We start from the raw sequence: 13,618 nt of genomic DNA on the forward strand, positions 1-13,618 counted from the left end.
TATTCCACTTGTGATTAGTTTTGAATTGTCATTGAAAACTGAGCCAATCTTGCTAACTATCACATCTAAAATACAACTCTATTTGATTACCTCTTAGATTTATATTTTGAAATTAAAACATCATGAAAATATGTTCTCTGCTTCTTATTGAAACTTTAATAGGATACTTATCCTGCTAACTCTAACCAGGCTTTTACTCATCTTGTTACTAGGAGCCTCATCTGTTTATATGTATATTTATATTCTATCTCCCCAGCCCCCTTTTCCTCTCTCCATGCACACACATGAAAAATGAAGGAATGAAAAGGGAAAGAAAAACAGTGATTTATACCCATCGTATCTCATTTCTATGTGACTATTTTACATTGCATGCAATGATTGACTGCTAACTAGCAGAGCAATTCTTGTACCTATGAAATCCTCTTAAATGGAATTCATATACTGCTAGACTGCTGAATAAATAAAACAGAATTTCATGATTCAGTTTTAAAGCAAAATTTAGTTAGTAGTGTTTGCACATCACAAAAAACTTTAGTGAATCTTTCTCACCAAGAGCTCTTAGAGAAACTAATCTCGTCTGTGCCAGTTCTGCCAAACAGATTAATCAAATGACATATACTAAAAATTCATGTACTAAAATCTTATTCATATAATAAAAATCTTAGGGATTGTGTAGGCTGGCAAAACTTCATCATGTAACTCAACAATGTCTAATTAGGGCCTAATGTCTTTCTATCCATTTGAATTGCATGATGTGAACTTTGTGTTATGGCCAGCGCCTCTTTATCCCAAGATGCCTGACAGTTTCTTCCAGGGCTATACGCTACTGATTGGAAACTGGGAAGGCGCTGAGATTTTGCACTGCTTGCAGGCTCATGAATTAATCCAGTTTCATGATATTAGCAGACACAAGATTCCTGGGTCTGAAGTGAAGGACACTTTATCACCCTCAGCAATAGCGATGGCCTGCATTTGCTTGTGATAGTTCTCTAAACCTGATTCACCACAGAGTTGTGCAAAGAGGTTCTGATGACACCTGTAGCAGTTAGTTGTACAGGAGAACTCCTACACTAGGGAACCTAAATGTTTTCTAAAAGACAGTAAATACAATTGCCCTTTGCTCCAGAGGGAGATATTATTTAGGTCTTTCAAGACAATAAGGAAACCAGCCTTTGCTACAGATTTAAAAAAAAAAAAAACAAAACTGTCTTATTATCCAAGGTTGATTAGTAAACCAGCACTCTTGAAAAGATAAAGAGGAACAAAGGAAGTCCTGCCTCTGCCTATGCAGAAACCTAAGCAACCTAAAGAGAATTCTCTTCTAGCACTCTTATGCTTGCTGGGACCAGAGAGTCTTTTGTTTTAGCATTTCCAGGAGAATTCTTAAGATTCACTTCCTTTAACTAATTACTGGACCTGGAGTTTGAAATACACTAGCTTATTTGGTCTGGGAAACATGTTTCACCCATAGAACCGTAATAGGCGTTACTTTCTTGGAAACTCCATGGAACACTAGTGGAATCTGAGGACATTTGCACCCAATACTCTCCCCCTGAGCTATACCTTCCAGGGATATTTGCAAAGGAGGGAAAGGCAACTAATTAATGAGTGCTAGAAAAGGAACTAATTAATAATTGTTCATTACCCAAGCTCTGTTTAATGAAATCAAAGTTAGAAGATAAAAAAAAGTATGAATGTAATCTGAGGCTTATATTTTATTAGTAAAGTTTAGTGTCTTGACAAGTTTCCTTTTTAAAAATGTGTTAAAATCATGCTAGGCTCTCTTTCACACCAAAACCAGAACAATACTTATATAATGCTTTTGTTCCCCAGCAAAGATTGAATAAAGGTCAAATCCTATATAGCAAAGTACTACACTTTGCCTTTAACATCTGAGTTCATCCTCCACATTAGCCTCCAGACCCTGCTCTCCTCCATGCCCAGTCATCTGAGCGTTCATATTTTATATCTTTGTTCTTACCCTCATCACGATTTGCTCCAGGCTGAATTGTGTGCCTTATCTGTATTCTCAAGTAACATTCTTCTACCGCTCCTCTGTGTATATTCATGCAGTTATGTAGTTCATATGTATGTTTCTACTAAATTGCAAAGATGATCTTTTTTAAGTCATGAAATTTCTTTTCATATGTTTTTTAACTGATTTTATGCTAAAATATGGGTTTACTCTAAAACTTAAATTGAGATTTGAGTTAATTGTAACTTTGCTTAACATTGACTCATTTAAAAAAAAAAGAGTATTTGTAAGAAACTAATCCCTAAAACTTCCTAAAGCATGTTAATAACTTCTTAGAAGAAGCATCAATTAGCCAGTATTGTAGCCAGAATTAATTAGCCAGAACTGTAGCCAGACATAATAGATTAAGCAAAGTATTTACCAGAAGAATGTAGCCATTTAATAAACAAGCCTCATGTTTGAAAACAGTATCAAAAACTTTTGAGCAAAAACAGAAATCATTATTCTCATTTAGAAAACTTTTTTAAAGGTTCTTAAGCTGTAAGTGCCTATCTCCTTTTTCAGAAAATGAACTAAACATCTCTTTTCTGGTACCATTTTGTCTCACGGTTTCTTCTTATGAAGCTTTAATGAGCATGAAGAAAAGGTCCTCTTCCATAGAAGTGACAGGAGGAGTGGAAAGAGAAAAGGTCAAGGGTATGAAGAGGCCTGATGACCTTTATTTAGTAACTCTAATGTTAAAAATAAATTGCCCTGCTTCCACCCTTCTATCATAGTCTCCCTTAATATTTGAGCTTGAAAATAGATTTCTGCTCTGTTTAATTTCTCTCTCAAAATATGTGATGATGAAAAGAACAGCCCTAAAGATGTTCTAATTTCAAAATCTAAGCATAGCAACTGACCAGTGCTTAGAGTGACTTCTAAAACCAAAACATCAGTTTATGCTTAAATTTTAAAAAAAATTCATATTGCCTGATTATAATACCTTATATACTTTACCTTATATGCTAAATTATTAGAAGTTTTTCTGCCATTGATTCACTTGTATATTACTTTTTGGGGAAGAAACCCATTTCACCAACACCAAGGAATTTCAGTAACACTGGCTTCCCTTTCAGCCAACTGAGTCCCTCCTCATTCACCTGCCACTCACTTGTTTCAGAACTGCAGGCTGGTAGTTCCTGCCCTACACTTGCGTTTGGGACAGAGGCTGTACCTGGACTACTGTCAGCCCTCACAGTGATAGAAATATTGACAAATATTAAGGTGAAGAGCTTTATTTTTTAAATGCCTCTTATTTTTAGTCATATCAGAGTATTAGGATAAATCATAACTTCACAGCACAGACATGTTTTTCTGGTGCTGTATTTTGTGTTCAGTTTTTAAAGATGAAACCATCTCAGGCATTTGTACTATTGGCTGTGACAGAATTTGTTTCTTGACTTGAAGTTTATTCATGTTTTAAGTGTGGTGACTGTACAAGTTTTATTGTTGATAAATGACTATATGTATTTTTATTTGCTAACTGAGGTCATGTGTATAACAAAGGAACTCCGCAGTCTCACTAAAATCTTTGTAGATATTTTAATGACTAAATAACCCATCATTTGACTATGGTGTGATTTCCAGTTATAGTAATTTGACTGTTTAGAATGCTTATACTTTGGGTTTATGGACATGATGATGAACATGTTTTCCACATAAATTAGTCACCTCATGCTGATTTTTCCCTCTACCATTGTATTGGTAGATTGCCTCTGTAGATGGGTAGGTAAATTTAATTACTAATGTTAAAAACAAGTAAGAAAATGAGTTCCACTATGGGGTATAATCTGATTTTCATCCAAAAATATCTTTATCTTTTCTTCTTAAAATGCTAATGTTTAACATTTAACCAAATACAGAGCGTAGTGGCAAGCACAGTCACTGTGGCTTAAGCCTCTGGGCTCTTAACCGTAACTTTGCCATTTACTCACTGGGACAAATAGTCATACTATTCATTTCCTCAGTTCCCTTCTCTGTGAAATGGTAATAATAATAATTCTGCCTCTTTGGTTGTTGCAAGAATTAAATAGGTGGTCCTTCTGGGTGGTGCAGCCGGCTAAAGCTTAGCACTGCAAGCAAGCCACAGCTGCTTCAGTGCAAGTTCGATCCCTGCCCCCAGAGGTGATCCACATGGTGCCGCAGACCTCTCCTGACTGCCCTCCTCTCCCCTCAGCAGTTTACTTTGTCATCGGCCTGTTCTGCTCCCCACTCTGTCTCTGGTGAATCCTCTCACTGCCCCTGTGCCTCTGGCCTGTACCCCAGTTCTGTATGCATAAATATATAAATCTTTTTTAAAAAAGAAATTATTTAAAAAAGAATTAAATAGGTTATTTTATATAAATCCCCTAGAACTGAGACTGTCACAAAGTAAATGCTCAGTAAACACTCAATAACTACAATAGCAACAGCGTTTATGAGAATATTTCCTAAGTTTACAGCTTCTGTTTCTATCCCCATGGCATCACAAATACTAAAGTAGCTAAAATTACTGCTCAAGTGGGCTATTCCTTACCTGCAAATACATGCCGGGAATGTGCTCTTCTACCATTCCTGGGATTGTTTGTATTTCAGTTGTTCACACACATGACACAGCATATGCCTGGATTCTTATCTCAAGTGGCCAGTAGCAGAGCTCTGTGCAAAATACTGCTCATAAATGCTTTGGGGGCATTTACAGTTTATACCTTCCACTACAGAAGTTATCATGAAGAAATAACTAAAATCAAGCAGCATCTGTGATATGAACTAGTGGATAATTCTAGTGGACAGATAAACTTACCACTCCAAATCCTTGGCAAATTGCTTCCTGCAGCCACAGGTTATGAAGGGGATGGAGCAGGTCTATACAAGCACACTTATTCTACCTGCTACATTCCAGCTTTTCACTTTATTTGGTGCCCCTCCCTACAGCGGTTACCTGAACTTCATGGAGTCACGAGTCACCCTAGCCTACATCAGGCAGCCTCTAGGCCTCCCTGGCCCATTTCTGCTAAACTCAAAGCTTATCTTGACCTATTTCCTTTTAACAAACCAATAGTAAACAGGGAAACTAAAACAGAACAGCAGTATATAAAGAAAAGAGTTGTCTCCCTATGGATCTATTCTTACCTCCAAAGCAAGGTTTCTCGACTTGAGCTCTCCTGACATTTTGGACCAGATCACTTCACGGCAGGCAGTCCTGCGCATTGGGTGTGCACTGCCCCGTGGCTTCCATGACATGCAGCTCCGTTCCCATCACAGCTACCAGAAGTGTCTCCAGATAAAGTTGACTCTGTATGAGAGCCGCTGCTCTCAGGGAGCACTGCAAAAACATGCCCCTTTGTACCCTTGTCTTCGTAGGATTATATCAGTTTGCTTCTCAGAAGTTCTATGGTGAAAGAGGCCTTGAGCACCACCTGAAAGTCACCACTAAGCAATATGAAGGCTGAAATGAACACCCAGAGGAATAAAAATCAAACCGTCCCTTCTACCTATAAGATCAAGTCTCAAACCATGTGTTCCTAAAAAGCTTAACTTCTGCAAAAGTAAAAAAATCTCTTTTCCTCAAAGTTCATACATTTTATGAAAATAAATTCTGCTATATGTTATATAATATAAACAGCAGGTTTTAAAATTTCCTCATGCTTCTTTTTCCCGTAGTCGTCATTTCTATATTGAAAATGTATAGTCTTCAAAGAATATCTTGAAGGAGATATCACTAGTCACTTTTAAAAATGAACAGCCCTTTTGCAATGTGTGTATGTTCTCTACATTCTAGTAGTTTGTGTTAGAGCACTTTTTCCTAACAATTTTGTTCTCATAAACATCACATGGTATTTTCTTGTTCTATGTAAAAGCTTTGTATTTATTGGGTGTATATAAAAGCTCATGGTTAATGACAGTCATTTCTGTGTTATTTCCATGGAAATTAACTCATTACACAGAGACACTTAGATAAGTGTATGGATATAGTTCAGCAACTATATCCTGAGTTCAAAGTGATTTGTACTATGTACTTTATTCTAATGAAATGTGATAGAATAAAATAAACTACATAGTGCTGCTTTCTATAAATTACTAAACCAAATGGAAAATCCCAAAGTTATCATTGAACCTCAAATAATTTATCTTTATTTAGTAAATAAGTTTTTTTGCTAAACGTTACTTTTCATTTTAATGTTGTGAAATTAAGTCTACATATGAGATTATTAGCTGACTAGATTAAAATCTGTTGCTTTTTCATTTTTTAAATTTACTTTTATACCCACTTTTATTAAAAGTAATAAAAAGGACTTGCTTATGAAATATGTAATAGCATGTATTTGTAGTTTTTGTGTTCTTTTGCTATTTATCTGAACATTTTTTTCAGATAATCTTGGCAAATTTCTCTGTTCATTATAAAAATGTTTTTGTTCATAATTAAAATTGCCTTCCTTGATTTTCATGAGCTTATGAATATAAAGAAATGTAGTGAATATTTTATTGGTTATCACCAGCTTTGACCTGATTTTACATAACATTAATAAAAGCTAGCTTTTATTGTTTTCTTTGCTCAGTGTTAAGTGTAACTTTTTGCTAAATTATTTCTATGTTAATATGTATAATCATAACATGTGAATATTATGATTTATTAAATATTCATGTTTATACTGTCCTCATAATACTTTTCAAACTGTCTGGTGTCCTAACCCCTGGCTAGTCAGTGTCTTAGGGATATCTGTAGTTGATAAGTGTGTTTTACAGTAAGTATTATCAGTGGGTTAATAAAGCTTTGCTAAACATGTTAACGGTGATAAAAAGGGGAAGAAGGGAGGGATATAAAAAAAAGAACTGGGAAGACGCCTAACCTGTCTCCAGAGATCTGGTTGAGGCCATCTAATTTACAAATACGAGACAACTAATAGTCAGGCTTCAGAAACAGGTGATCAAGTATAGATTGAGCAGGGGGGTATTCATTAATACTTGAGGCAAATTAGAGCAGCTTTGTGGGCAGTGGATTATTAGATCAGTCTTAGAGAAAGTTATGATTTGTTTTGGCCTTAGAATTGGTCAGTGGCCAGTGACGAACAGCTGGCATACCGGGTAAAAGGAAAGCATGAGAAATGTCCCCAAGATGATAAAAAACTTCCAGTGTAACATAAATAATTGATCAGGATTTGGAATATTTCCTGCAATTCAGAATTTTTTTTTACGCATTTCCAGGACAGAATGCTGGTTTCTGCTCTTCTTTCTTTCTGATCAGAGGACATGGAGTATTTCTGGGTTTGGAGGTCATGTGTAACCTCAGATAGGAGAAGTTAGTACACCTGGGGTTTATCTGGCATGTGCATTGCCTCTGCTTCTAGAGATTAAGAGCACTGAAAATAGTTGTATTTTTCCTATTTATTACCTTATCAAAAATTAATTGAACCAAATTATTTCCTGCAAAAGCGAATTATAGTAGAAATACCGTTAGCAAACTGCTGTTATTTTGTTGGTTGGTAGTAAATGTTTCCAGATATCTTTATGACATTAAAATAATCTTTATTTTTGCGATTCTCAACCTTTGTTTGTTTGTTTTCTGGTTTTTTCCAACTATTTCTTCTTTTTACTCCATATTGTCAGTCTGATATACTTCCATAAACCCTCATTACACAGCATGATTGTTCTAAAGTGGGGTAGGATTGGAGGAGAGTTCATCAGAATCCAGGAAAAGAATGTGGACCAAATATGAATATGATTTGAAAGTTCCCCTTGGAAATACTGGTATCTCCCCTTCCCTGTACCTTTTGCTATATGAGAATTTTTATGTATATTTTAAATGTAATATTTAGTTTGATTTTTTTTGTCAATAATAGGTTGGATTATTAATAAATGGCCTTCAGCAACCTAGTTTGAAATATTTTGAATTTACCTCTCTTTTTTCTTAAATTTTATTCTCCAGATCCCAAAGTCCAGGAGTGAGGGATCTCTTCAGGCCCTCAGAGTACCACACCCAGAGCTATCCGATGGTATTCCTTGTGTCAGTCTGTGGCTAAACCGCAGAAAATCCCGCTGGGATGACATGGATTCTGCAGAAGACCCTCCTGGTGCCAAGTTGACATTCAGGTGCGTTTGTTTTGTTTGCTGACATGTTACATTCTGCTTCCATGATACACAGACCTGTATCTATATGTGTGTTCACAGATCTATCTTGGCGGCCCACAGAACACAGATCAGTAAAATTGAAGTTCAAGCCATTTTCTAATAGTTCTTATCACAGACACTTTCCTGGGTATCTTATGTCCTGTTTAAAATAAATTATTTAATCAATGAGGCTACACTAAACTCCTAATTTGATGATGAAAGAGTTACTTTTTGGATGCCTTTTCAGAAGATGTTCAGTGGCCAAAACAATCTGCAATTAAAGGGAACATCTTTCTATGACCAAAGTTTGAATGTTATCTGTTAACTGTTCATGTTGTGCTTTATCCTTAAAAGCAGACTTCCTTGGTATACTTGAAGAGAGTCATGCCATTATAAAATTTTCTTAAAATAGGTTAAATATGGTCTAAATCCTGTCTACTCCTAGCCTATAGAATTTTCCTTGTAAGAATTTTTTCTTTTACTGTGGCTTAAACCTCTTTCTAAAATTTAAAAATTCCATTACAAGATAGAGAGTTCTAGAGAATTGAAAGACATATGAGATATTAAATAGATAAATAATATTTTTAAGGTACTCACCATTTTTAGACTGCCTGATAGAAAAGAAGGAATTTGAACTGGATTTAAAAGATAATATCTATATATGGAGAGAAAGAAGACAAGGTTTTTATAGAAATCCTATTAGGAAACATCCTGGTTATTTCAGAATTGGCAACAGTTGCAATGTAAGAAATTGGAGATGAGACTGGGAAAGTCGCATGAGGTCAGGTCATCAAGGACCTTGAATGGCAACCTGAAATATTTTTACATTCAGTCTTCCCTTCATTGAACAAGTGTCTGGCACTTAACCTTCAGTTCCAGAAAGTAGGCAGGCAATGCAGCAATGACCAGAGCTCTCCAGGCCCATGTGTTTATGAACTTTACATTCTAATGAGGAGAGGCAGTGTCAAGACACTTAGAATAAACAGAATAAAAACCTGTGGGGAAAGTTATGTCAGTTCCAATAAATGGTAGTATTTAGAACCTAAAACAGTTTAATTACAAAAAAAAGAGTTTTAACTTACGTAGGCAAAAAGGACTGAGTGAGATATGAAGGTGGAGAGAATCCATGAAGATCTAGGAAAAAGCATTTCTATGCTGAGGAACTGAAATAGGGAAGCTGGTGGTCATCCTTGAAATAACATGAAGCCAGTGAAGTTTCAGTAGAGCAGGGGGTAGTCACCATGCTAACTTGATATAATAGGAAAAGCAGCCTTTTATCAGCCTGCAAGAGGGGCTGGAGGAAGGCTTGGAGGCAGTTACATACAGTGTTTCCTTCCACAGTTATTAATTCCTTATCAAGGTCTTTCTCTGTGGTACTTGCTGGGTGCTGGAATATGCAGAGGATCAGAGGTATAAGTCCTGCCCTTGGGGAGAAAAAGATGTGAATAAATATAGAATATTACCATAAAACACACATTCACTAAGTGCCACTACACCAGGAGCTGGGAAATGGAGCGATGAGAAGGTCATAGAATGAGGCGCGCCTCCTAAGAAATTTGAGGTACGGTCCACAAAGTCCATGCAGATGGAGGATGGGCTCAGAGAAGTGGATCAGCGAATACTTCAGGAAGAAGGCAACTTTCGAACTAAGGCTGATGGAGGAAGTAGAAGTTTACCAAACAGGGAAATCAAAGTAAGGTGTCTCTAGGACAACAAAAATAAATTAAATAAAACATGAGCAAGACATTCAGGGTGGCAGAATATCTTGGAGGAGAATTTCACATGCATTGATGGACTCAGTGCCTGGAACCACAGCAGAAAGTGGGGGAGGGTGAAGAGGCTAAGCTAGATAGTTCCAGTGTTGAAAAACATCATATAGAGTATTTTCCTTTAAAATGATGGTAGTTCTTGCAGGATTTTAAGCAGTATATAAAATGATATAAAAAGATTTGTATTTTATAGAATTTCCTGTGACAGATAGGCAGAAGTAAAGTCTAAAGACATATTAAGTGGTACTGGGAGGCCACCAGAGAGGCTCTGGGGTTACCCCTTGCAGTCCGAGTACCTGTGAGGTTGCTGGTTACTCAAGATGAAGAGGCATAGAGAATCCTCCCACCTTCAAGGGAAGGCAAGAACCAGCCATTGTCTACAGGGGGACTCAGTCCAGAAAGCATTGATTGGTTGTTTTGTATTCATATTTTTTTGCTTCATTTGGGGTATTTTAATCTTTTCACGAATATTTGGCAAGTCTATATGCTTAATAGTGAGTCTGTGAAGAGAAAGAAACTGGTGTTGTAAGCCAGGAGATATGAGGACCTCTGAAAGGCCCTGGCAGAGACTGGGCAGCACCACCCTAGTGAGGGTGGCTCACCCACTGCTCTGGGTTAGGCCATAAATTTAAATAGATCACTAAATTTTTTTCTTTATGGAAGTTTCCTATTTTCTCCTTAAATATTTTATGATTGCCCCTGTCTTAAACACAAAGGTTGGGGATTTTATTTAATAGATTGTTATGCTTCCTTAGTATTTATCTTGGCTTACCAACATTTATTCAAAGAATTGTTAAGAAGCATTTAGCAGGGCTTTTCCTAGTGTTGATTTTTTTTTTCTTTAGTCAGTCTTTGACAAGAAAAAAACAAGTAAAATCTACTCTTATTTGAATTATGGTATGGTAAGTTTATTTTAAAAAGAAAATAAAATTTTTTGTGCACTTATTAAAATCACATTTATACATGGTGGGGGAGTGCACACAGGTGATTTGGTGGTGGGAAGCCCACAGGGATTACAACTGAGATGGGAAAAGGCTCAAAATGATGTAAAAATAAGTTATTAGGTTATTTTTTTTAAAGATTTATTTATTTGTGCATACAGAACTGGGGTACAGGCCAGAGGCTCAGGGGCGGTAAGAGGCTTCACCAGAGACAGAGTGGGGAGCAGAACAGGCAGATCGAAGAAGTACACTACTGAGGGGAGCAGCGAGCGGGCCGGTAAGGAGAGGTCTGCCACACCATGTGGTCACCTCCAGGGCAGGTGGGAATCAAACTCATGCGGAAGTAGCTTTAGATTCTCAGTGCTGTGCTTTAACCCGCTGAGCCACCAGGGAGGGCCTATTATGTTATTTTTGAAATCACATTTATATATAACAGTTTAAACAGAATTACTGTATCTGTTATCAACAAAGATGAAACCTAGAAAGATCCTTTGCTACTGAGATTTCCAGAATAGGGAAATGTCCTGTGATTTTTCAACAACAGGTGAAAGGATAATTCCTGGGGCTTTTGGGACATGATTTTTGGCTGTTTTTGATACCTCTGTATTTTAGAATTTAGACCTTGTTCTTAACTTTTTTCCCAAGTTGACTCACTTTGATATTTTTTCTTAGTTTGAAATTATATATATTATATTTATTAAGATGTTATGGAAATGTAATTGTTATCAGTTAGTATTTATTATTTTTCTCTATCTTGCATAGTGATTGTATAAATAAAAGTATAGAGAACTGCACATTTTAAATGTGATGTTTTGCAATACTAAAGAGGAGCAGGGTATCTATTGCTTATTGGAACATTATAACTTATAAAAATAACTTATTTTTTATGTCTGTAATTGTCTAAAAATGGCACTGAGCTGTAATCACATAAATTTTTTTGTCATCTTCATAAAATCTCACAACTAGCAGTCATTTATCCCTTAATTTTAATAGACTTCAGGAAAATAATCTAATTCATATTACATTCCCAGCCAAAGACAGAAGTGTTCTGTGGCCAGTTACTTCATTCAATCAAAGCATTAACTAATCCCTCTATATCTCATAACAGACTGAAAACTATAGCCTAATGTGACCTGCAATAGTCTAAAGGACTAAATGCTTGTTGCTTTCCACTATATACAAACCCAGTAGACAAGATTAGTCCATGAAAGGCACTTGCAGAAGTGAGGTTTTCAGACAGGTCCATTCCTGGCAAAGCAGGATTCCATCCTCTTACTACATGTGATAGTCTTCTCTGATTCCTTTTTTTTTTTTAAAGATTTAGTTACTTATTCATACAGAACTGGCGTACAAGCCAGAGGTGGAGGGGCAGTGAGAGTCTTCACCAGAGACGGAATGGGGAGTAGAAAGGCAGATTGATGAAGTACACTGTGGGTGGGTCAGGAGAGGTCTGCCATGACATGTGGATCACCTCCGAGGCCAGGATGGAGCTCACACTGAAGTGACTGTGGCCAGCTTGCAGTGCTGTGTCCTGACCCATTGCACCACCAGGGAGGGCCCAACTTCTCTGACTCCTTTTAAGGATACCAATGAAGAAAATAACAAAAACTGAAATGCAATATTCGCTAACATGTTAAGAAACTGGCCATTTATATGGATTCTAGTAAGGGAAACATTATATTCATTCTTAAAAAGTAAGAGGTGAATGTCTGTGTTATATTGAAATTTGAGATGTTAAAATGATTTGAAACTTTAGGCACAACTGTCTTACTATCTTTTCAACATGTGAAATAAACAAATGATAATTTTGTATATGTTTCTAATGCTATTATATTATTTTCAGGAATTTTTTAAACGTTAAAACTTAGAGAACAGAGTTAATAGTTTTAAGTTTTTGATGATGAATGCTATTTGATATTGAGAGGGTGATGGATTTCCTTAAATATGTGATTCTCTCTTAAAGGTTAAAGGAAATTTTCTATTTTTATTCAATAAAGTTAGAGTCGAGATGTAAAATGCCTCATTTGTGTGGTTCCATTTAAATGTCCAGAAAAAGGCAAATTTGTAGAAACAGGTTTGTATTGTCTAGGGCTAAAAGTAGAAGAGAGGCATGGGTGGAAATTAACTTAAAGACCTAAGGGACCTAATTTGGGGAAATGAAAATATTCAGAAACTGATTATAGTGTTAGTTAATTTATTTGATGATGTTACTAAAAGCCATTCAATTATATACTTGAAGATGAAGTTTATGAAATGTAACATATACTTCAATAATGTTGTTTAAAATTACATAGAGTGAGTGGACCTCCCTGATGGTGCAACGGATTAAGTCTCAATACTGTGAAGCTGTGGGCAGCTGCTACAGCATGAGTTTGATCCCTGATCAGGGAGATGACCCACATGGCGCAACAGCCCTCTCCTGTCTCACCCACTGCTCCCCTTAGCAGTGTATTTCAGTCAGTCCTCCTGATCTGTACCCCACTCTGTGAATCCTTTCATGCTCTCATTCCCACCACCCTGCACGTCTGACCTGTACCCCAGTTCTTGTATGCATAAGTAAATAAATCTTAAAAAAATAGTACACATAGCAAAAATTTTTGTGGTAAAAAGATAGATGAAAGTCACTTGATTGCACATTGCTCAAATACTACTATTAAGTAAATGCTATCTACAGAGAGAGTTGTATCTGTTACATTTAAAAAGAATTTGTTCTTTTCATTCAATATAATAGAACAAGAGTAAAGTCAGATTCTTCTGGAAAGGTTTTTCATAAGGAGGGAGAAGAAAAGAACAAAACTCTTTGA

General features: G+C 36.3%; 1 protein-coding gene across 2 annotated transcripts in view; it reads left to right on the plus strand.

The window, feature by feature from the left end:
- The window catches only part of FAM13A (family with sequence similarity 13, member A), a 438,275-nt gene that overhangs the window by 315,328 nt on the left and 109,329 nt on the right, over positions 1–13,618 (plus strand). For both annotated transcript variants that reach the window (XM_012724150.1, XM_012724149.1), the window contains exon 7: positions 7,923–8,086. In XM_012724150.1, the coding sequence (XP_012579604.1) occupies positions 7,923–8,086 (164 nt within the window). The remainder of the gene's footprint in view (positions 1–7,922; positions 8,087–13,618) is intronic.

Source organism: Condylura cristata, unplaced genomic scaffold, assembly GCF_000260355.1.
Source record: "Condylura cristata isolate star-nosed mole 26May11 unplaced genomic scaffold, ConCri1.0 scaffold00012, whole genome shotgun sequence".
In the NCBI taxonomy this organism is placed as follows: Eukaryota; Metazoa; Chordata; class Mammalia; order Eulipotyphla; family Talpidae; genus Condylura; species Condylura cristata.